At 45.1% G+C, this 25,746-nt stretch overlaps 1 protein-coding gene across 2 annotated transcripts in view; it reads left to right on the forward strand.

Moving 5' to 3' along the window:
- Positions 1–25,746, forward strand: part of LOC133347252 (calpain-1 catalytic subunit-like) — a 68,707-nt gene that overhangs the window by 18,080 nt on the left and 24,881 nt on the right. Inside the window, exons 2-12 of one of the 2 annotated variants that reach the window (XM_061559364.1) lie at positions 10,072–10,141; positions 11,196–11,314; positions 13,242–13,375; positions 18,181–18,349; positions 20,198–20,281; positions 21,208–21,240; positions 21,450–21,535; positions 22,414–22,491; positions 23,233–23,396; positions 24,369–24,529; positions 25,050–25,258. In XM_061559364.1, the coding sequence (XP_061415348.1) occupies positions 10,072–10,141; positions 11,196–11,314; positions 13,242–13,375; positions 18,181–18,349; positions 20,198–20,281; positions 21,208–21,240; positions 21,450–21,535; positions 22,414–22,491; positions 23,233–23,396; positions 24,369–24,529; positions 25,050–25,258 (1,307 nt within the window). The remainder of the gene's footprint in view (positions 1–10,071; positions 10,142–11,195; positions 11,315–13,241; positions 13,376–18,180; positions 18,350–20,197; positions 20,282–21,207; positions 21,241–21,449; positions 21,536–22,413; positions 22,492–23,232; positions 23,397–24,368; positions 24,530–25,049; positions 25,259–25,746) is intronic. The other variant, XM_061559365.1, reaches the window with a different exon arrangement.

Consider the following 25,746-nt stretch of genomic DNA (forward strand, 5'->3'; position numbering starts at 1 on the left):
CTGTCAGTACTGCTTCCAAGTGCTGAGTTACAAGTGTCGTGGCCGTAATATGGCAATGATATGATATTATATATCGTACAAGACAGTATCCACGATCATCGTATCATCCATTTAGTTAAATGCTGCATTGCTATATTATGATTATCATTGCTCAAGTTTTTTTCTTAAATATTAGTCCTGTATAAATATTTCTGAAATAAACTTGTAAAGACCGCTATTATGGATTAAAAATATTTATTTGCTAAATGTTTTCCAGAAGAATTGATGGCGTGGCTATCATGTGATGGCATCTTTTGAAATACCGAATGTGTATACTAGGTGAGAGAGTGATAATGGTTATACAACTTATGGTAGGCCCATTTGGAGTGACCTGCAGCTGAAAAACGTTAAAGTAAACTTTCATCGAAAGTACACTTCAGCAAAGTACAAAAACAACACAATAAAAATGAGAAATATTACAAAGTTTTATGGGAAACTGATATCGCAATATTTAATGTTGTAACTTGGTAAATTATATTTCAGCAACTCTAGTTGCATATTTGTTTTTGGGTTTAGTTGCGTGGTCCTTCTATGACAATTCCTGCCATGAACCCTCCAGTACCTGACAAGATGGTCCCATTTTCTTGCCAACGTAGTGATCAAATTCTGACCAGTAAAATTCCCACCGGTTGCTTAAAAATGTTCATGAGTGGATTAAACACCAAAATATATATAAATAAAGAATTTCCTTATAAACTATGACAATTATTCTTCAGTGATGGAGGGACAAGGGCAAGCACTTTGACATCAAACTAGGACGTAACCTAACAACAACAAATCATTATATCGGCTGCGAAGCTCTATGTGCTGTCTACTTCTATGCCCGGCAAGCAAAAAAAAGCCACTTTATTAACGGAGCATTTTGATTCCCGCTTAAAATGTATATTGTAAAATGTATATGTATATTGTTGCATCGATGGCGGTCTCCTCCCTGGGTTCCAAAGAAAAACAGTTGTGGCTGTTACCACAGGTGCCATGCGGCGCTGGCTGTAGCATCCACTAGGTATATGGTGTCTTCAGAAGTGTGTGGAATAAACAGCGAGTGCCAAACTGGTACAAGTACCGCATGTATCCACCGTCTAACAACTGCACGGTGCAGGTCACGCTGCCACAAGAGGATGGTTTGTTTCGGAGACATTTTGTACAAAGCGGTGGGCATTCTCTCGACACGAGCATTGTGCATTTGATTGCGTTTATTACAGAAGTATTTTATCTTTGTTTGCAGGCCATCTTGTACTAGTGTGGCACCAGTTGGTGTGACAGTGCTCATGTCAGGGTGGTGAGTCAGAATCTCCCGAAATTCTGGCTTAAGGAAAACCAATCTCAGGATTCCACTCGGAGTAAAAAGGGTTCCTGTGTTCAGCGACTTTGAAAGGCAATGGAGCGATTGTACAAAAAGCTCTTTCCTAAGTGGTATTTTCCCTTGATTTGGCTGTCCCTAGCCCTCGGGGTGCAAGCAGTGGTGCTGGAAGCACAATCCCGCGTGGAAGAGTACAAACCAGGGGCGTAGACACGAGGAGAGCCCAGCGGTGGCCAATATTTTGAGTTGTGCCGCATTGATGTAAATCAGTGGCTTCCAAGCCCCATGATTGGCACAGTATGGGGAGGCCCTAATTCCAACATTGAATTCACAAAGGGCTGTAAAGAAACAGATACAGGTTTCCCTTGCTTTACGCTGGTTCGGTTTGTGCAATTTCGAATCTAATTCACTCGCATGCGGCTAATGCGGTCAGATGTGAGGCGACACTGCGTGTGTGTTGTGCATGTTCTGTGTGCTTGCTGTGTGTGTGGACTGTGTGTGTACTGTGTTCGCTACTTGGCCGATAGCTGCCTCCTGCGGTTTCGTTTTGTGCACCGTGCTCATCGGAGATGCAGGGAATATGTGCAGCTGAGAAGCCATTGGATAACTTGAATGAGTTGTCTAATTAGGACATAGGCTCTCTTCGCTGATCTTCGATCAGGGCTCTATCCACGGTGGTCAATGGCTTTACAAATATGTTCCCGGTCTTGTGCACTCTTGCCTTTCTCCTGTCCTGTGCACATCTCATCGCCTGCTCCTCCACTCTTCTCTCCGACACTCACGTCTTTCTTTCTCCCACCCACCCACCCGCCCGCCGAAAATTGTATAATCAAATAATTATGGTCTTAAATATGCTCCATGCCTCGCAGGTTCAAGCCACACTTATTTACTGCGGGACAGTATAGAGGACATTGTGAGCATGTGTGAACATGCTTGCCTGTTGCTGTGGCTGTCATGCTGTTAAGATTACATGAATTGCAAACATAATTTATTTGTTTGCTACATTACCCGCAGCAGCTTCAATGGAGTTAGTTTTGCGAGGATGAAAACCAAAAAGAATGACAACAAAATAAAGATAACGATATCACCTTTGTGTACCGTTGGGACATGTTCACGCCCGTACGTTTCTTCTTGAGAGCACCCGCTGTATTTTCTTGCCCGGATTTTAAAATATATATATAATTGTATTGCCACATTCCAATTATAATTATGATAAGTGCTTTTGAGTGGGGCTCGCTGTGTGAACTGGCACTGGGTTTGGGGGAACTAGCTGTGCCACGTTGGCGGATTTCTCATCGCTCTGTCTTTCTCCTCTATAAAACTGCCGGTCATTGACCCTCAACATTTCTCATTTGTGCGACATCAGTTATTATTCTGGCCGGATGGCGCCGTAATCGGAGAACTTGACACACAGTTGAGAGCTTTTGCAGGTTTCAAATCCTTCCCTGGGAGTCGGCTAAAGCCCATCACCCTCCCTCCGGGAGCACTTTGCGGGGAAGTCAACAGTGGTCGTGCTACGCATAGACTGCGATTGTGGAATCTCAACAATTGGTTCATGGTCGTCAATTGGGCACGATCACACCACCCCATCGCCCATTTGAGGTGGGAGATTCTTTGACCCTTGAGTTGTTATCGATCGTTACTGCAAATGCCTCCTGGGGTGCTAAAACCTGTGGCTTCAATCACATTAAACACGGTTACTCCGTCTAAAAGGAAAAGAAAAAGTGACAAGCTGGCACCGGACTAAAAAAAAATGCCTGTCCCATTATAAAAATAAATGCAATGTTAATTAGAAATCTTCTTAAGTGGCGGTGATATTTAAGTGGTGGTAGCAACTCGGGTCACCGGGTTCAGAGTGTACTATGCTACGCACCCAGAGACGCGATTCCCAGCCACGGCTACCGTCAGCGCAGAGTGATAGCTGACCTGGCCCTGCATCCTCCCCCACCCCCCCTATTCACCAAACTGTGTTTGGGAATTAGTTTTATTTACATGTGATTCTTCACCTACATGGAATGATGTTGCACATGTGCTTCATTTGTCACGTGAAGTTTATCACTTTAAATTAATTTCACGTATCGAGTCACCAATTGGCAATCGTCGATTTTAATGTTTTAGAAGTTAATGAGGGAATTTTAACGACTATTTTAAATATAAGTTATAACAACGTATTTTGTATTATTATTACGGTATTACATTTCAGAAATGTATAGGCTTAGATTATTTAACATTATTGTAATTGAATGTCTTGCCTTACGCATTTTTTCAGTTGTGGTACTATGTGCGAGATTAATTTGTTTTATTGATTACGAATGCTCACTGAGGTTTAATTTACATCGATTGGTTTTAGTGCCACGCACTCAACTTCTGATAACGTGAACTTTGCTTCCTTGTCTTTGTATCCCATGCCTCCTTGCAAACAAAATATGTTTGTTTTGATTGGTTCATACATTTATGAAGGTCACGAGGTGATCGATTGTCAGATGCAACAAACATAATATCTATTTGTGTGTATGTATGTTGAACTTCTTTCGCGCCGTACATAGGCATCCGTGCTAATCTTAGGTGCGCTGGGTGGGGGGGAGGAAGGACAAACAAACCGCTCTCGGAGGGAGCAACTTTGGATTCATGTAAACGCTTCTCGTTATTTCCCCACAGAAATTCCTGAGCGGCTGCAAGGAATGGAAGCGTCGACTCTGTTGCACAAACAGGCGCACTGACAAGCAGGGCCAGCCAGGAGACTGCGCGGTCAGATTAACGATCCCATATGCGAGTGTGCTCGATGGGGGGGAGGGGGGAAAAAATCGTCCAAAATCACGTGACGTGATTTATGGACGGCCCCTTAGTCCGATATATATCGTCAAGGCGCTCTCTCTAGAGCTTCCTCTCGTGGAGGTCCTTCCGCTAACACTGGTCAACACACTTTTTCTGGCATAAGGTATTCCAACGGTTTTAAGGTAATTTTGGGGTGGTGATTCCAAATCTGGCATCAGTTTTTGTCTATCACATCAGGTTTTTGAGACATCAAATATTGCATTTTCAATAAAAACTGCAGAAGAAAAATATTAAATAAATGTGGATATCTACATAAAATGATATTATAAACACACTATCCTAAAAATGCAGCACCATATTTTTACACTAAAGCAGTCACTGACTCGCAACAACTTGCAATCATAAGTGACAGAGTTAATTTCGGGTAAAATCAATGAAAATGGGGTATGCCGATAGCATAAAAATTAGATGTGATAGAGCAAATCTGAGATCAGATTTGAAATCAGCACCCTGAAAGTAGTCTAAAACAGCTGCAAAAGTCCAGGCCAGAAAAAAACTTTTGTTGTTGACCAGTGTAATTAATTGGTGGCGTGAGCAAGCGGTTGCAGGTCTGTAACCGAGCCACCATTTGTTGTACTGCGTGTGCAATAAGTCCTGGAACACCTCCATCAAGAATACAATGCAGTTTGGTTTGATGTTACGGACGTCCATCTCGGTGCAGACAAGTTTAATTATATTCCGTTTTCGATTGTGCCCGCTTCTTTATCGCTTACAAAGAAGTTACTTGCCGCTTTGTTGGCCACCCTTTGGAACGCTTTTTTATTTATTTATTTTGGGACAAGACAAATTAATGTGTGCCAACACGATGCTGGCACACATCACCGGCAGCATGGCACACACACTGAGGGCAACGTTCATTTTTAAAAGTGGGTCGGTTGGGAAATGGAAACCGTAACAAGAAGTTCGGGCACCCTCAAATAAATTACCTGCAGCGATTTGGGGGGTTCAGTTAATTAATGAGAGTCTGGTCTAATGTTTTCATTCGAAAACATGTTTAATACATGAGGCTGGGAATCGCCTATTAAGAGTCTAGCCGAGCTCATACAGTTCAATTATGCTTTCAATCTTCCAACTGTAGCTTATATTCATACATCACTGCTGGAATATTTTACTGTGTTGCAATGTTTTGCTTAGTTTTTACGTGGTAATTAATCTAGTAGCAATAACATGTTTGTGTAGTATATGGTATCTCACTCATGTCCTATATTCTCTCTTCAATTGATATCATCAAAATCATACAATGAGTAAGTGCAACAGACAAAAATGGTTGTCTTTCGGATAGGCTATTCATTGACATGTGAAAGATATGCTTTGACTTGACTCTTCGACAAATCCTGAATTCTTAATAGGCATTTATCAGCTGAACTGGTTGCAGCTTCTTTGAGGGTCTCATCAGCAGTACCGTCAGCCTCTTCATACCAATTCTACTGGGCGATTCTAGTTCTTAGGTTTTTTCGGTAAAGTCACGTAAGTAAAAAAAATAAAATTAATATAAGGTCAATAAAAATAAAATAAAAATCACGACGTTTCGGAGGCAACACAAGCTTCCGTCTTCAGGTGGAACCGTCGTGATTTTTATTTTATTTTTATTTTACTTTTATTTTTTTATTTTACTTTTATTTACTTGTATTAATTTTCATTTTTTTACCTACGTGACTTTACCGAAAAAACCTAAGAATATCTACTGGGTGACCTGATGCGATAGGCAAGAGCAGACGAGAATCACCGAAGTCAAAACAAACCCAAGGTTTGCCTTTCGCTGTATTCACAAAGGCGACTGAGAAACATCGATTTTGAAGGTTGACAGATTAAATTTCATTTCAGTACTTAAACAAATCCCATTACTGGATTATTTATTTATTATTACCAATTATGCACTGAGGCGGCTTGTAATTATTTTCATTACTCTGAAATGCAGAATGCACATGCGTGCTTTCCTACATTTACAGTTATCTGCAGGGTTTTTTTAAAATAACATTTTAGAATTTCTGGGCATTGTGTTGATTAATTAAGAATGTCTCTCACGATGGTATTTTTTTTCGCTGACAATAGATTCGTATTTAGTGTAATTGTAAATATGCACAATATTGGAAATGTACACACGCTTGAGCTATGGTTTGGTCAAATGCGCAACATTTTCACGTAACGTCTTGGAAATGCTCTGATGTGTATTTGATATCCACGGTTCAATATTGGATCCCAAAGTAAAAAAAAAATTGGACCCGGGTATTGAAATTATTTTGAATGGATTTTCATTTTCTCGTCTTCCCAGCCTCTGCAATGAGGTAAATAACTTCAAGTTGATGTCAATATGGACTGGCTCTCTTATACAATGCCAAAAAAGCTCGTGTGCTTTTGGAATATAGTACTGCAACAGCACGGCGATAAAAACAACTCCAAGACAAAGATCCCCGTATAGCCTTAACAGACTGTTGGGGCAAGTGCTGTAAGTGAGCACCTATGAAGGCCGACATGGCACACGAAGGGCCGGGGAGCCAACACCACGCCCCACCACCTTTGTCTCCCCAGTGGCGATGTTAACACCACACTGGGTACTCATTTGAGGCCGAGTCGACTTACGGGAGGCCCAGGACCGGTTCAGATAATCGTCATTGGTGTTGGGCATGAGCGGGAATCGAACTCGGGCCATCGGATTTGTAACGCAGCGCGCTAACCGCTACACTACCGTTCCCCACTGATAAAACAAATATATACAGCATGGCGATACACACACACACACACAATTATAGCTGGGACGATTAGTCCGATAAGTCAATTAATCAACTACATTTTTGTGGTTGTTTACTTAGGCCCTTATTAATTAGCACACCCCCCCCCCCGCACCACTAAACTTCCTACCTCCTGAAAGTAAAAAAATCCCCAAGCCTCGCCCATCACTTCCCGTCCAGCGGCACATGTCGGAACAGAGGTGAGACCTTTTTTCTTCCCCCAACTATTATTGTAATTTTTTAATTAGTCGAATAACTGAACTGATAATTGGTGGAGTAATTTAATACTCATTTGGCCCCAGAGAGCCCAGTTCTACACACAGTGTTGTGACAGCAACTCAAACACACACACGCGTAAACACGGGCTATTGGAGAGTATCAGCACATGCTGAAAACCAGGCTCTGGGCATGCATCGATTCACATCTCGAACAATACCGAATCCGACAAAAAGGTTGTTATTTCGTCCCGTTTGTATTGTTATTTCATTGTTTAACCTGGCTTTATTGTCAAGTCATATTCAGTCTATTGCCATGTGATCTAAATGAGAAATAATTGATAATCATACGCACAATGTGACGTTTGGAACAGTACATGCAAGGGCGGTGATGGCGATGCAGATGGCTTGTAATCCAGCGCCGTGTAAAGCAATAGTTGGTGGATCGCACAAAATGTTGTGAAACTCCCTTCCCATGGGTGTCGAGGTGCATACCCCGACTCGCCAGGAGAAGGCAGTACAGCGAATGGACTAATCGCCATCTGTTTTCATCTGTACAGGGATAGAGTGTTGCCCCCTCGTGCGCGTGGGTTGTCTCCTTCTGCTCCGGTTTCCTTCCACGTGTATCATAAAGACTCATGAGTATTTGGCTGAACACATCTTAAAATAAAAACGCAATGCAGCAGGATCCACCTGAAAGAGAGCTCTGTGACGTAGTGTGGCTTTCCTTGATAGATGAGTACATTATGCAAGGAGCGATTGTAATCAATTAATGTACGCATCATTACATGTATATTTAAGGCCAAGTCAACCTAAGGGAGGCCCAGCGCATGGCCAGATGTAACGTGCCAATAATGTTATGCATAGTGCATGAAGATTGAGTCCAGGTTTGCCTCGACTGTACTTACCGCAGTGTGCTGACCAGTTCGGCTGCCGCTCCTTGTCACATACACGGACTTGGGTATGCAGCCTGACATATACCCATGTTCAATCACACACACACACGTACACATGGCTCTGAGCACTGTCTCACACCCACTTGGTATTGTCCTTGAACAATAAGAACAACGACAACAACATTCAGGGAATAGTTAGACGAGAGAGGGACAAAGGCGTGCATCGTTATCTTGTGTCCCCTATCTTTCGATTGATGTGCCGAGAAATGTGATGTAAACAAGGCGTACGCCGATCACGGGCGGGCGATGTTGATGCATTTTAAGTGGCGCCGCGTCAATGAGGCGTGCAGCATGCAAGTGCGTTTGCTGCCGTCTGCTAATTCGGCTTCATCAGCTGGGTTTAATGCAGTGCCAGTGTGAGTGCCCAGAGCAACTGCCCGCGCAGTGGCCTCATACTGAGTGACATTCTGGGGCGGATTGGGGGAGTCCACCAGCGTTGCACATGGCATATTGGCAAAGCTTATTGATTTTTAACTCTTCCTCCAAAAAGGGCCCAAAGGTATTCATAATAAATTTAACAATTGAAACGTAGCGGCCTTTGACCAAATAGCCCAGCGTGGGGGGGAGGTCCCCATCCAGCAGTGGATCGACACAAACGTGACATCTTTCGATTTAAAGCTTTCGTGACTGCAGGGATTCATCTTCTTGGTTCTTTCGGTAAAGTCACGTAGAATGGAAACATTCATTCAGACGCTGTCTCCCCGGTCTTCACCTGATGACGGCTGCCTGCGTTGTGGCCGAAACGTCGTGAGAATTATTTTATTATGTTTTATTTTATTATTTTTATTGTTTACATTCTACGTGACTTTCCCGAAAGAACCAAGAAGATGAAACGTGACATCGTGACACGGCTCCTGCCGTGCACTTGTTTTTTCTTCAGCAAGTCTCGCCATCCGTGGTGACCGTCGCTGCTTATATTTCTTTATTTTTCTCTGCGTTTTTCTCTCTCTCTCTCTCTCACACACCTCGTGGGATAACGCTGCGGTTAGAGCATCCGACACAATCGAAAGGTCGTGATTATAAATGCTGGCCGGTGGTCAGTCAAATCCGTCCATCATCCTTCTACAGTGGTTTAAAACAAAAACAAGAGTACCACCGAGTGTAAAGGCAAAAGTCGTTGCCTTTTGTTGTCTGTTGTTGAGCCTCTTCCACACCGTACGGAACCAACCGTGATTCATTATCGGAGGTGCGGGGATAGGAGCATGCGATTTCCATCACTGCGTCAGGACTGGCAGTGGAGATGAGTTTAACCCAATGCTCGTTTGAGTACGGGAACGCCCTTAAATTGTTTGTTACCGTATATAATTTCACTCTTTGCATCGTCATCATCATCATGAAAGACCTTCATTCAGCAGACCATCTATCTACTGCTGGATAAATATATTTCCAAGGCATCGTCATCTTTCGCTGTCCTGCAATTGCAACAATCTATCGAGTTGCTTTCACACGCGTTGACTTCATCGCTCCGTCTGCACGGTGGACCTCTACTGAGGCGCGTTCCCTTCCCTGGCTGCCACTCTGTCGTTAATCTTTCTCCGCTCAAAGTCCACTTTTCTTAAAAAGCATATATTGACGTCTCTAACTTGCACATGTTCTCTTATCTGTGTGCTCCTCCTCATGTCTCTCAGGGATGTTGTCTCTGAAAGATGTGCTTTTTGCAATGCAGTGTTTGATATATTTTTTTTCTATTCATGGCAACGTCGAGGATATTGGAGCAGGTGCTGCACCACCCAGTATTGGACAGCGGGGCAAGCCATAGCCAGTGCCCCTTGAAAAAATATTTCCTGGGCCCTGTTGGCTACTTGCCACATGCTCCCATAATTAAACCCACCTCCTAACCTCTAAACTATTAGAGCTTAGAGACATTTTGCCTCTTTGGATTTAGTAATTTTCCCCAAATGCAATTTACTGCAGGCAACAGAGTGAAAGGGGTGATGCGGAGCACCAAGGTCTAATCGTCCTGTTTACTCGCACTGTTACCCCCACGTGCACCTCAGGAAATATGCTACAACCCACAGTTCATTGTGAATGGAGCCACAAGAACCGACATCAAGCAGGGGGCTCTGGGTAAGTTGAACGATAGCACAGCTCTCAAACCGTAACCTTCGAGGGAGAATACGACCGCTCACATTCACCAACGCATGCGTGTCCGTGGCGAAATCAACGCGATGCCGTGCGGCGAGCTTTGCTTTCGAAATGAACGTCGCAAGCAGAGGTTGCCTGTAAAAGCACGGAGAGGCTCAAATTTCGATTTAAAGCTTTCGTGACTGCAGGGATTCATCTTCTTGGTTCTTTCGGTAAAGTTACGTAGAAGGGAAGTAATAAAATAATAAAAATAAAACATAATAAAATAATTCTCACGACGTTTCGGCCACAACGCAAGCAGCCTCCCATAATTAAACCCACCCCCGGCTGCTTGCGTTGTGGCCGAAACGTCGTGAGAATTATTTTATTATGTTTTATTTTTATTATTTTATTACTTCCCTTCTACGTGACTTTACCGAAAGAACCAAGAACATGGAGAGGCTCGTTGAGGCTTTCCTGGATAAACAGAATATTATAAATACGTTATTACCTCTCCTAAAACCCAACCTCCCAAGTGTATCCATTGTGTATGTGCTCGTAAGCATGGGGTGTCTGTTCGGATATCTGTTAAGCCATATAACACCTGGGTCTTTCCCGTGACCTGCCAGTAAGCCTTTGCCACTCCACATCATCTCAGAGTGTACCTAAGTCTAGCATAAGCACCGCGGCGACATCGCTACGTCTTAGCAGCAAATAAGAGCTGCTGTTGTATGAAATTGTGCATGAAGGGGAGTAGTGGTGCAGCAGTTCGCTCGCTGCATTGCTCTCCAAGCGACTTGGGTTCAATTCTCACCCATGGATAGCATCAGTGACAATTGGTATCTGTACACACCCTATGAGGCCTCCACTGCATTGAGTGCACCTTAAATGAGTTAACTTGGTGTGCTGTCTAGACATTGGCACCGGGGAGACAAATGCGGCCGGGCACGGTTCTAACCACACCGCCCCCTCGTGTGCTGTGCCGGCTTCATTAGGTTCTCGCTGGCGGCTTTTAATTGTCTCAAGACCAAATAGGAAACGTTTGCATTTGTTGCAGGCGACTGCTGGCTGCTGGCAGCCATTGCATCCCTGACCCTGCACCCCAGGCTGTTGGCTCGCGTGGTGCCAGAAGGACAGAGCTTCAGCGACGGCTACGCCGGCATCTTCCACTTCCAGGTGACGCCAACGTCCACTTTAAACACGGCTCACTCGTCGCTTCCACGTAGTTACGACGAAAATGTGCTCTTCGGAAGATAAAAAAAACCTGTGCTCAAGTCAAAGTGTCACGCTACTTGGACGAAGGCGTGGCCACGTTGCTCGCTTTCGTTCGTGGACCTGAACCGGTTGTGAAAACTCCACGTTGCAATGGCTGGGCCCAGGATTTCCTATAGAGCAAGCGCTGAAAGAGCAAACAAAATACTTAACCTATGTTAATAAAAAAAACGACAGAAAAAGAGACTTTCGAATGAGCCTCTCTTAAAGGCAAAATTGCACGATAAAACATGTTCCCCATCGCTTACACAGACGACAATGAAATCAATGGTGAGCGTCGCGTTATCGTCCAAGCCAGAGGCTTGTCTTCATGGCTCTTTATAGGATGCCTTGAATTAAAATTTAAGCCACGGTCAATTGTGGCTACAATCTTGTAAATTTTAAAAGGAAAGAAGATTAGCACCCGCGCACTTTTCTCACAGTCTCTGGCGACGTCTCCGTTATGTTTTTCCATTGTTCTCTGTGTGCTGCTGCGTTGAATATAGTATTGGGGAAAATAATGTGACAATGGATGTTAAGATGTCAATTGAATGGTGCATGACCCGAATGCTGTTTTTCTCACTACTCAGAGTCTGCAATGTTAAATGTATTCCCTGCTGTAACATCCTTTGTTGCAACAAGGCCGTCTACGGATCAGTCTTTGTAAATCAGCTTGAGGCTGAATGTTTCTTTACCTTCATAAACAAATTAAAACAATCGAGTAATCAGAGATGATGAATTTGCCTTTGGTGGTGTCTGAGAGTAACAGAGTTAATTTAAAGCGTACCCTTGCTCAGTACAATAGTTGAATGGCTTGTAAAATGTATAAATCTACAGCGTGTGTATGAATATCAGACCTGGTGTCGATGTGGTAGAGCACTCAGACTATCAATTAGAAAGTTGCGGATTGAAAATTCCAGTCTGCGGCTCGGAACAGCCCATCATCCCTGAAGGGCTTGATAATTGGGTACCACTTTGAGGGAATTATAAAGGTTGTGAGGGTTGAGAGATTGATCCCCATCACAGGAATGCGTAATTTTTACCACTCACTCAGAGCCAGCAACAGAGATGGGCACTTCCCCACGCTTATTTGAGCAGCGAGGCGTTGAATTTACCTTAACCGCAGTCATTTGCAAGCGCACTCTTTAAATGCAGCCCGTGTACAATAGCTGTCGCATGGAGCCCATTCCGTGTTAAGTCTCTTCCCAATAACTTTCCTCACTGCAGCAATCAGCTCGCACAGCGCGAGAAGCTGTTTAAAGATCAAGATGTGATCATGTCCCAAGCCAGTTGATGCCATCACACCTCGGCCAACGCTCTCCGCCCTGTGCCGGAATCCCGCAGCTGTTGCGCAGTAGACGCGCGACCTCCAACGTCGGCCCGAGCAAGTCTCCCACCACCTGGCATAAGGCCTAAGGCCTACGGCCAGGTGGTGGGAGACTTGGTCGCCGGAACTCGTGGAGACCCATTCCGGTGCCCATCTCGACAACTGGCCCCGGCTCCATCCTGCAAAGACAAAGATCCCCCCCGTATAGCCTTAACAGACTGTTGAGGAAAAGTGCTGTTAGCGAGCACCTATGAAGGCCGGAACGGTCCTGCATGAACATACACGCGCACATTCCACACTGGGCAACCTTATTTTGCCCGTTCCCTCCTGCAAATGCCCTCTGGCTGGGGTAAACAAACAGATCGAGAATGGATGGAGTTAAACTTGCCTGGGTGTATCTCCACACTCCGCTCACCCTTGAGGAGCTCTTGGTGTTTATCCGTGCGTTGACTGCTGAGCCCTCTGCTTTCCCTTCTCCCTCCCATTCCCCTCCCACTCCCTCCGCCGTTCGCCTTTTTTTCTCAGTTCTGGCAGTTTGGTGAGTGGGTGGACGTGGTTATTGACGACCTGCTACCCACGCAGAACAACAAGCTGGCTTTCCTGCACTCCACAGACCGCAACGAGTTCTGGAGTGCGCTGCTCGAGAAGGCATATGCAAAGTACAACCCCTGCAAGCACGACCCTCGCCTTGCGTGTGCAGTGCACGTGTACCACTCGCTCGGCATGCCACGAACATTCCCGACACACACTTTGCCATTGCCCCGTGTGTGTTACACGAACCCCGTGCACCTTGCACCTATCCAGCACGTGTTTGTCAAATTACAAAGAGTTGTCTATTCGCTGCTGCTGCTGTTGCTGCTGCTGCTGCAAGGAGGCCTCCCCAGGTCGTCGCCGTCTCTCACAGCTCTGCGATGTATCAATGCACCGATAGCAACCTGCGCACGGGCTGATTTGATCACTTTCCATTTCCTCAAGGGACGTACTTTCAGACGCGTTGAATTCCTGGGTTGCCATTTCATCGCTTTTCTTGACCATCGGTGATCGTACCTTATCGTGCCGTGGCCTTACCAAGCTCACTTGCTCTTTTCAACAGTTTAGGCGATCTCTTTAACCAGCGTGTGATTTTAATCCGTGTGTTCCACTCTCTGTCTCGAAATGTCATTTCCAAGCGTACCACCCTCCGCACTTCCTTTCACACCTTTCATCTTTTGTAAAAAAAAAATGTTCACGTATGTATTCACGTTGAACTCGTGTGTGCGTCGAACTTCTTTCGCGCCGTGCGTAGCAGACCGTGCTAATTGGAGGTGGCGTTCGTGACCACGTTTCTGAACCATGCGTCCGTGGCGGGCGGCGCACACCGATTAAACACCTTTTCTTCTTGCGGCACATTACATCTTTGGGATCAGAAGGGCCGTTCCGTCGTGGCCAGGCGTGTCGTGCCGGTGAGGGAGGTCAGCCTGCGGTAAAGTTGGTCCAATGGCCAATGGGGGTGGTGGGGTTTGTTGGGACCAAGATGGCCGGTGTGATTTTACTCAGTTGGGCGAGCACCCTTGTAGAACGGAGCGTTCTTCTTTGAATGCGGGTGCGGCCTTGCCCCGCTTTGTTGGTGTGCGTGGGTTATCGTCCAATGTTTTACATTTGTTACTCATCTTTTGAACTTTTTTTCTTCCTAAAATGTCCCCCTTTTGTTTCAACAGGTGCGTTTATATTTACTGTTTGTGCTGCGAAGCACTTTGATGTGACTTGTTGCATTGTAGGATACTGGAGTTTGGAGCTTTTGGTTCAACCATTTTCCCCCTCATTGCATTATGCAAACGTACAATGTACACCAATGTTAATCGGAACATTTTTGAAGCATGCTAAACTATAGATTTCGACAAAACATGTAATTCCACTCATAATCTATGCGTATATTTTCCAGGATCTCATAACATGAAAGATTTATGTCAGGAATAATAAAACCTCTGTCATCACGGCCATTCATATTTTACTTGCACTGAAATGCCAAGTGGCAGTGCCAATCACCGTGGCCAATAGGGGCGCCACAGTGGCGAGATGTTAACCACCTCGCTTAGTATGGAAGGAGGTCGCAGGTTCGATCACGACCCTGATGACGCCTGTATATTTTTTTTATTTGCGTGTCTCTTTCCCTATAGTTGCGTGGATTTTTTTCCCGGGTCCTCCAGTTTTTCCTTCCACATTTAGAGTCAACATCACGCGTTTAGAGTATTTGGCTGCTGTAAATTTCCACGCAGAAAAAGCCACTTGGTTGAGCTGTCATTTGTGGTCAGGTCGCTTCTGAAAGAAATAGCTACATCGCTCTGCGTGCCTTACCTGGTAAAAGAAAAATATCGATTTAAATCTTTCGTGACTGCAAGGATTCATCTTCTTGGTTCTTTCAGTAAAGTCATGTAGAAGGGAAATAATAAAATAATAAAAATAAAACATAATAAAATAATTCTCACGACGTTTCGGCTACAACGCAAGCAGCCGTCCTCAGGTGAAGAACAGGTCTGTCGGAAAGACAGCGTCTGACAGACCTGTTCTTCACCTGAGGACGGCTGCTTGCGTTGTGGCCGAAACGTCGTGAGAATTGTTTTATCATGTTTTATTTTTATTATTTTATTATTTCCCTTCTACGTGATTTTACCGAAAGAACCAAGAAGAAGAAAAAAGAAAAATAGTTTCGTTCATAATTTTAGTTTTTTACATGTGCCAGGCTAGGTGTACACGGTAAAGTGCGAGGCTAGATGCTGCTAAATATGCAAATGCCTACTTCTGGATCTGTTCTCGGGATACTATCAAAACTGCTAAACAGTGACTTTCAACGTCATGCTTGAGAGTGCCCTACTTTGCCAGATCTACCAACCAACGAGTGTGCTCAGGCTACCGAACCAACCTGCACTACACCTGCCATAACGTTGCTTATCTAATCATCTAGCTCTTTGAAGTTGGGGTTGGTGGACCGTGGAGGTCTCATTGTGTGTGTGAGGGAATCGACACGCAGGGCGAGTTTGGTGTCCATCGGAGGCTATGAAGAAAGTGGGTCTGAGGGTTTCAATATCGTTTCCTTGGTGGTTTACGCTGAGGCGCAACCCGCATGTACGGGAAAAAAAGTGATGCCTATAGAAAGCGGCGCAGCAAGTCGGTTTTCAATCGATTGCGTTATAGCATTTGAGCGGTGTTTTATAAGTGAGATTTTTTTTGGACAAAATAGTTTTTTTTCCTCCCACACAAAAACCTCAAATAAATAAAGATAATGGCCAAACATCTCTATGTATATATATCACCATCTGAAAAACCCCCCTTAAGATTCAGTTAATTGGATAACTAAAATATTGTTATATTTTAATAATCTAATATCTCCTCGAGTCCATAAGAATCCCCATCACCATGGAAAACATCCATACAGTGCAATATGATATGGACAACTTTTAGTGTGTTTAATGAGCCATTAGGGCATGCCATTAACCTAACAACTAATGTTGTTTACAAAATTCATAATCTTGTCAGGAGGGTTAAAGGTCAGTACTGTATTGATGATTAATAATAATTATACCAATGAGTGTCGTTGTTGCATAGCATTGAACTAAAAAACGGATATGTCATTAAAATGTTGGTTCAACTCGTTATGCCTTTGGGTTAAAATAATGAGAACCCTTTGTGGCAAACCAGCAATGACTGAAACACTGTCCCCGTCATAGAAATGTGGAATTTACTTATTATGCTTAGGGCCATGAATGAAAATAATCACCACCCCATGCTCATGGGAAAAAAAAACTTTAACTTGACGATGTATAAGACTGCTGCACATATAATTTACAATCACTCCCTCGGACGTGCAACGTACTGTGGAATTTCCTGTGATGCCTTGTGGTATTCATGACACTTTTACTCTCATATATTAATTCATTAAATGGATCATTATATTAATTCATACCCAACAGAAGGATTCTACAACTCTGCATTTTTTTTGGGGCAGCTTAAAAACGTTAGCATTAGATAGTTGGACAGGTTTCACTACTCCCGCCCTCTCAATTTGCGACTTTACAAATTAATTTGGTTGCACCCAATATCAGCTTCGTGTTTGAAATGCGGCACGTCTCCGGTCAATTCGTTCACTAATCAGATCCAGCCTGTCTCTTAGTCAATTTCCTGGCAGGACATTGTGCAACGGGCCACTCCAAAAGCTGGCATGAGCTGAATCTGGCTCATGGACCACCAGTTGAAAATGGGCACTCATTTTGTCTTTTCTCCTGCCATAGTGCACACTGGCACACGCACCATTCCATTTATAATGACCCGATTATTTCACGAGCGAACAAAAGAGGTGCTAATTGGATGCACGTAAAAATTATGGTAATTGTGAATTCATGTAGCCATACCAACGTGTTCCTACGCACAGACATAAGCCATTATGCCATGCACATGGCAGATGTGTGTGGCATAATTCGCCAGTGAATGGACGACGAAACCAGAACGTGATAGGCCAGTGAAGGTACGGTGGCTGTCACTGATGGCCTTAATCTAAGTTGTCTTGTGGTTGTTGTTTTTTGACTTGCATCCCACTGGGATATTTGCACAGGGTTGGTGTACAGTGATTTTTTTCTGCAATATTTTGCTGTCTTTTCTTGGATTTTCTGTTTGCACATAGTCACTTTAAGATGTTTTCTTGTTCATATTTTTGTTTTTTGTTTGTTGCGGTTGCACCCGATTCGAGCCGAATGTCTCACAGGGCTATACCTAATACATTAACTTTTAACTTCCTTATTTTAAACATTCGGTCATAAGGGACCCTGTAGCTAAGGCTTGGAGGAGAAAGCTCTAGTTTATAAGCAAAGGGCAACAATTGTTTTTCCTTGAATGTAATCTTTGTGTGAAATACAAAGTCGGTGTCCCCCCTCCAGGCTCAAATGGGCATTGAGCAGCGGCCACCTCCACTGGTGGTCCTAAGGCAGTGGTAAAACATTCCACATTACTATGATGGAGTCCTGTCTATGTACAGAACGATTGCAATTGTCTTTCCACTCAATGGTGGTTATTATTGGTTGCAGGAGGATGATGGGTTGAGTGGGCCCTAAGCTGGGATTTCAACGATTTCATATCGAACTCGGGTCGCATGGTTCATAGTGCAATGCACTAACCACTGCACTGACCGCTCCAAGTGTACATTGTCAAATGCATAGATCAGTCCATGAACAACTATGTTGGGTACACGTATATTCATGTAGCATAGAACGCTGTATGCATGTTGAACTTCTTTCGCACCGTCCGTCACCAACCGTGCTAATCGGAGGTGCAGGGGAAGGACAACAAACTAAACATAAAAATAGTTCTAAATAAATTAGTTTTCAATTAAAAATGTAACAATGTGCTGATTCCAGGTGTCACATGCTGAACATTGCGTGTTAAGTGGTACGTGCCACAAGCTGAACGTTGCATCTTGTGACATCCTGTGCATCAGGCTCAATGGCTCATATGAGGCCCTCAAGGGTGGCAGCATTGCCGAAGCCATGGAGGACTTCACGGGCGGCGTGTTCGAGTTCTACGACCTGAAGAAGGCACCTCCAGATCTCTACCGCATCATGCGCAAGGGCTTAGAGAAGGCGTCTATGATGGGCTGCTCGATTGATGTGAGAATCACTGTCCCATACGCACCACACACGCAACAGCAACAGCTGCCATTGACATCACTGTTAATGCAGGTTCTGTTAGCGAGCGCCTGTTAATGTTGGCCGCCTTTATTTCTCCATGAAGGTATAGGATAGCGAGGCCTTCATTCAGCAGTGAATTGGCAAGGAGCCGTAGATAATTATCATTTCATGCACATGCATACGTGCATATTTTTAGGTGAAAAAGAAAGGAAATATGATTTGCACATAAAACTTTCAATTACTTAACATTGTTGGACACTCCTGACATGGAATATGAAGACCCTTGCCCGGCTCATTTTACTAATCAAAGTGGAGTTTAATGAATCTCTTGGGTGTCTCTGCTGTCAATTGCAGAAAGTGCATAATTTCTAACACTCATAGTGACCAACCTTCAGTGCTGCCCATGTAGAGCTCCGTTAATATAATTGCAACAACTCTACACGTTCATTTCAGGATGTCTCCCTGTTGACCAAATTGATAGCTTTCATTCTCCCGTCAATCAGCTAGTTGGTGCTCTGATTAGGGCACTCTTCTCATAGCTGAAAGGTCCAAAGTAAAATGCTATGTAGGGTTTGGCAGCTAATTCATCTCTCCAGGGCCAATACATTAAGTACCACCTTGTGGGAAGTCAACAGTGGCTGTGCAATACATAAACAAGTCTCTGCTATGGGAATGTGGAATTTCAACCGCCGGCTTGTTTTATTACAATTAAGAGAATCGGTTCTAACTCATGGATACTTAAGGTCAGTGACTTACATTGCTCTAATCAAGTTTCAAGTACAAGTCTACTCCCAGGGCAATTAACGTGAGTAAGATGACCGCTACGTAACGGAGATACGTTCCAAGCGTGGTCTTCCGGTATACGCCGCTTTGCTGAGCGTTTTCTTCCCTCAAGACTCGGACACGCACGACTGTTGGCATCTTCAGGAATTTAAGTGATGCCTCGAGTACATTCGTCTTTGGAAGTTTAAGTGGATCTGCATTCGTTGCACGCGGTTCATTCAAGGATTGATTTGCAATCCGCAAGCCATTACAGTACTTTCCAAACAGATGCTACTTTAGAGCAAAAGCCAGATAAGTGTTAATATTGCGTCCAATGTTGGTTGAGGTGGGGGGAAGCTTCCTGAAGTGATGCCAGAAATGCGTCTGTCGCGTCACCTTCCCGAGTTTGTGATGCCCCTTGCTGAACGAGTTCCCTAAGTTTCACCTCTCGCAGCCGTCACCTGACCTCAAGAGCACAGCACAAACCCGTATTTACTGCCAATTGTTTTTTTTTTACTAAAGTTAATTCAATATAACTGTGCCTTTTAGTAAGTGGTACTCTAACTAAACACAGTGCCGTGTTGGAGAATTTCAATGGCATACTTTATATATCGCTTAATACATTCATGACAAGTCCTGTTCCTTTGCACGTAGGGTTGCCACCTCTGAGGTGTAAATTAATGTAATTGAATTGTCCAGAGTGGTGTATTGTTATTCAATTGACTTGTTATGTCTCGGTAAGACTTACAAATCTCCCAGGAGAACAGGTGGCAACCTCAAAACGAGGTTGCCACCTGTACTGGGAAAATCAGGACATGTGGCAACCCTATATGCATGAGCTATAGCAGTGTAAGCCTCCGTAGGTGGTCTGGCTTCTTTCTAGATTTGAAGCTTTCGTGACTGCAAGGATTCATATTCTTAGGTTTTTTTCGGTAAAGTCACGTAGGTAAAAAAATGTAAATTTTAATTAATAAAAGTAAAATAAAATAAAAAATAAAATAAAAATCACGACGTTTCGGAGGCAACACAAGCGTCCGTCTTCGGTCTGGCTTTCCTTGTTGCCAGATCACAAGCATGTTTGACCTGGAGGCACGACTGCCCAATGGGCTGGTGAAAGGCCACGCCTACTCCATCACGGGCCTTGACCAGGTAAGTGCACAGCACCACTCCAGCGCTCTGAAGTTCACGTGAGCTCTGTTGGCGTCGCCTCAGCATAATCAAGCCCCCTGCCTCCTCAAATGAGCACTGGAGCGGTGCTCATCTCCGTTGGTCGCCCTGATCCGATGGTGATCATTTTTCTTCTGTAAAGTAGGGGCCAGTCTCCGTAGGATAACTACCGGTGACGTCTCTCATCATCAAATGAGTAACCACTTTTTGTTGATTCATAGGCTTAATTGTCCAATCGTCCCAGCTCTACACAAGCGTTGTTTACACAATCTTACCTGGCCGGGACATTGCTTTTTTACTCGCGTTGATCCGAATAACTCGTACAGGGAGTTCCAACCAACCTTGGCAACAATTTCTTAATTTCGCCAGTGCTGCCATCTCAATTCCTCCACACAGCAGATGACAGCCCCAGTGGACTTAAACTATGTGGCTTTTGCTTCAGGGAAACCAAACTCTATCCCCGTATTGTAGCATCGTATCATTTTTATTTAATTTTGAAGGCCCCTGACTTTTATATTGCTCGAGTGATCTTGTAGAAGACCGATAAACTCTCATCCACAGTTATATTTTGGATTTGTGTTTTAAGCAATGGGGGGGGGGGGGGGGGGACAGAATATTGAGATGCCTGGCCAAGTGTGGTTGTTGTTTTGTTGTTGTTACTTAGATTTTCGTACCTACATTAATTGGTAGTTATTATTGCACCGCTTTATATTGGCGAAGACAATTTGGAATTGCGTTGTTTTTGTAATAAATAATTTTGTGGCTTATGCACCTTTGTGTTTTTTACTTCTACTGTATCTGGCGTATTTCTGGGTTTTGTATGCAAGAAAATAAATGTTATTTAATTGCATGTTGTTGGTTTATGTTTTTTCCAAGTTTTTTTTGCTTTTAACTGTAATTTTTTTCAGATTGTTTCAGGAACATTGTGCATTGCTCATGATGTGAGAAATATTTTCTTTTAATGCAATATTTATCGATTTTTACTTTTTCATTCATTATTTCTGGTGTTTCCGCAGTTCTTCCTTTTTAAAAAAAAACCTTTCGGATTTTTTTTCACAGCGTTTATAAATAAATGATTACGCACATGGATGTCACGTCTCAATGGGTCACAGTTGGTTAAAAATAAACGCTATCGCTCATTAATTTGCAGGTGTTTTTTGAGGGACAAGATGTAAGGTTGGTGCGAATCAGGAATCCGTGGGGAGAGGTGGAGTGGAATGGGGCCTGGAGCGATAAGTAAGTCCAGTGTGATCATTTCTTGTTATGCCAAATTGTGGCTTTGAAATCGCCGTTTTCCCATGGACTGAGACGATCCGTGTTCGGTGTTCCATCTCATTTGGATTTATGAATCTCATCGCAACCATCGCCTGCAATTCTCGTTAGGTTGTCATCGTTTGTAGGCGTATTGGCGCACGCCTGTAGGACAACCCATTGTAGCAAGGGTTTGGAAATCGTGTGCGTGAGATGCCCATCTCCGGGGATGTACGCACGGTGGCCAGTAGGTAGGAGTAGAACGAGTAAGGTTTGCTGACCTGTGTGTATGGAAATTGAGTCGTGTACTGGTTTAAGGTGCCGTGGGAGCGAGATGTTCTCTCCTTTGCCTGCTATACAGGACGTCGTGCGTTCGATCCCGACCCTGAAGATGCCGGTATATTTGGAGTCCGCGTGTCCTGGCCGTGGTCGCACGGATTTTTATCCAGGTCCTGTAGTTTTTTACCTTCCAAATTTAAAATCACGTGATGCGAGCATTTGGCTGCTACTATAAATTCCCACGTGGTAAACTGATTCGGTGAGCTATCATCTGTCGCCAGGTCGTTTCTGAAAATAACTTATAGCTCAGTGGGATTTCTCCATGCAATCAGGTTTCCTCCCTCGCCTCAACATATTCTTCATAAGGAAATGACCAAATATCTGGAGGTGGCTTCTCCTCGCTAAGTCTTGATAAACTGAGTGAACACATACTGCGTACATATCTAAATCGGTTGTTGGTGTTGTTCATATTCAACTGTGTTTGGTCAAAACTCTGAATAGATTTTATAAGACTGATCACTGAAAATGGTAATCACTTGATCACGGTCGCCAATTGTAATTTTGCACTCTGACCCCTGCCCCAGCTCATGGGAGTGGAGGGTCGTAGATGTTTCGGAGAGACGTCGACTGGAGCAGGTCCGAGCGGAGGATGGAGAATTCTGGTACGAGTCACAATCGCGTCTTAGTCCTGGATTATATGACTCCACTAATCCAGAGCAGTATTGAGGTGGCGCTCAACTCGATTTGAGCCAGTGGTGAAAATTCCACATTCCTATGATGGTGGCCAGTCTATTCCCGGGATGACAACTTATAACGTCCCGCAAAGTGGTCCTCACTTTATCGATACCGGAGAGGTGTTGAGGTGAGTTAACCCCAAATGACGAGTATTTGAACCGCTAACCTCCAACTTGTGAGTTGACCACTCTGCTGACCGTGCCACATGGCTGGAAATTACTACACTTTTACACTGTTAACAAAGGTGAAGTGGATTGGCAGATCGAGTGTGGTGGGTGTAAAGTGTAGGCACGACCACCTCCTTCCAAGTTGAGAATAGTAGGTCAAGCACATTATACCAGCAGTAGCATGAGCAGGCCTTTACACTGTTCAAGTGGAATAAAAGTTAACGTTTCTCCATGCCGAAATGAGAAAAGGTGTTGGCCCTGAGGCGGTGGCAGGAATTTTATATTACCTTGGCGGGCACGAGTCACCCGGAGGAAGACCTCTGCCGACTTCCCATAAAACGCCACTGGATTCATGACTCCCCCGCGATAACCCCCGTCCGTCTCTCCGCCTCGCCCTATTTACACGTGCGTATGTACGCGCGTCCGCTCGTACTCCATCTACCAGCCAGCTAGTTTTACCGTCTCTTCCGCCCCACCACCGCCTTCCCCGCCACGTGCCAGGATGTCCTTCTCGGACTTCAAGCGTAACTTTTCCAAGATGGAGATCTGCAACCTGTCGCCCGACACGCTGCGCACGCAGAGCGACTCGCGACACTGGACGGTGACGGCGCACGAGGGACGCTGGCTGCGCGGCTGCACCGCCGGGGGCTGCCGCAACTACGCAGGTCGACCTTGAAAAAGCGCGCCTCCCAACGCGGCCGGGCGGTGGTTCCGTGCTACTCCGGCCATGCTTCGGATGGGGGGGCGGGGGGGGGGATTAAACCCAACCGTGGGGTCGTCCCGCTGCGAGAGACTTGCCCCACACCATTGGCGATGTGCAATGTCCAGCATTGGCTCAGGGCTACCAGTAGAGATGAGCACCGTCCCATGCTCCTTTGAGCAGGGAGATACTTGAATGTGTCATGCCAACTATCTCTGTTTGCACCCGTGATCATTTATGTTGCGAATAAGAAACAAGGATATGGACCTATTGGCCGTTTTTATGCCACCAGAATTTTCAAAACGCCATACATCACTCTGATGCCTCACTTTACGAGGAGTGTGGCCGGAGATTTTTGTCTCGTGTGTGTGTGTATGAGACGACATTATGTGTATACTATAGGTTTTTTTGGTTAGATCGCATAAATATAAATGTGTCATAAAACCCGCCACCACCCGACACAGCCAATTAGTAAGGTTTGTCATGTAAACAGAACATGCCAATTCGTTACTAGTACAGTACACCGGTGTGTTGGGGAGCAAATCCACAACATTTACAATCTGGTTACGACGTTTCACCAGTAATTACAACTAGCTTCATCAGGCGGATTTGTGGAGAAATTCTCCCGTTTTGTTCCTTAAATAGAGATGCACAGACACGCACAAAGACATTGCGTGTGTATGCGTCAGAGGTGGGACAAAGTCATTGTTATGCAAGTCCAAGTCGAGTCTGAAGTCATCAAATTCATGACTCGAGTCTGACTCGAGTCCAAGTCACATGACTCGAGTCCACATCTCAGAGGTGGGACAAAGTCATTGTTATGCAAGTCCAAGTCGAGTCTGAAGTCATCAAATTCATGACTCGAGTCTGACTCGAGTCCAAGTCACATGACTCGAGTCCACACCTCTGGTATGCGTGTGTGTGTCACCACCCATAGGGACGTTCTGGACCAACCCACAGTTCCACTTGCGATTGCACGAGGAGGACGATGACCCGGATGACGATGAGGTGGCCTGCTCGTTCATCGTCGCCCTCATGCAAAAGAACATGCGGCGTCAGAAGCGAGACCTACTCACCATCGGCTACGCCATTTACGAGGTGAGCCACTCGGTCGCACAGATGCACAGACACACACAAAGACAAAGATCCCCTTGTTAGCGAGCACCTATGATGGCTGGCACGGCACACGAGGGGGTGGGTGGCCATAACATACGTCCGGCCGCCATTGTCTCCCTCGTGACAATGTTTACACTTTGCATCAGGTAGTCATTTGAGGCTGAGTCGACCTAGGGGGAGGCCCGGCGTCGGCACAAATAATCGTCACTGGCGTTGGCCGTGAGCGGGATTCAGAGTCAGAATTTTCATTTAGACTGCCGGAGGCATCCGACGAGCTATGAAGCCCCTTTTCCCAGATGTCCAGCCGGGGTGAGCCAGAAAGTCACATCAACAATACAAAAACGCACAGGAGTACAGCGTGTAGGAAAGGTAAGCAAGTCACAAACCAAAAAAAACATTGGAAATTAAAATACACATACGTAAGGTTGATGACGTTACGGCTGAATCGATCTCGGGCCTCCGGTCCCACCCACGCCCGCGCCCGTCCCCGATCCCCTTGAAGGCGCCGCCCGGGTGCACGCACCTGCCGGGGGAATTCTTTGTGCGGAACTCCTCGCGCGCCCGCAGCCACAACTTCATCAACCTGCGCGAGGTGTCGGACCGCTTCCGCCTGCCGCCCGGCCACTACGTCATCGTGCCGTCCACGTACGAGCCGCATCAGGAGGCCGACTTCCTGCTCCGGGTCTACTGCGAGAAGATGAACAGATCGAGGTGCGTGGCCAGCCCCAGCAAACACTGCGTTGGGAAGCGTGCTTTCCCCTCCTGCGAAGCAAAGCAGTGAGATGTAGGACACGTTCCCTGCACAGGGGGGGTGGGGGTGCGGGGTGGGGGAGCAGTCCATCTGCAAAACGTGAGCACTGTGCTGTAGGCGAGTGACTCTGGACACTAAGTCGGAGCTGGTTAGAATCCTGAGTTTGAACCTTGACCTCGGTCATCTGTGATGAAAGCAGCTTCCCAAGTGTAACGAGTTGGTGGTCTCAGCCCAGTTACGGTGCGGGGGTGGTTGCGAAGTGGAGAGGTCTTCATCCGGCAATGGATAGAACGTGGCTGATGATTATTTTTACTATGATGATGACGGTGACAGTAATGATGACAACAATTACGTAAGAAATTCGATGGTACAGTAATACTGCAATTACATTTCAGGACAGTAATAATGACTTTCGTCACAAGAATGGATATTAATTACAACCATTAAG

This window comes from Lethenteron reissneri, chromosome 25, assembly GCF_015708825.2.
Source record: "Lethenteron reissneri isolate LAM-NWPU_2019-01 chromosome 25, ASM1570882v1, whole genome shotgun sequence".
NCBI classification, from domain to species: Eukaryota; Metazoa; Chordata; class Hyperoartia; order Petromyzontiformes; family Petromyzontidae; genus Lethenteron; species Lethenteron reissneri.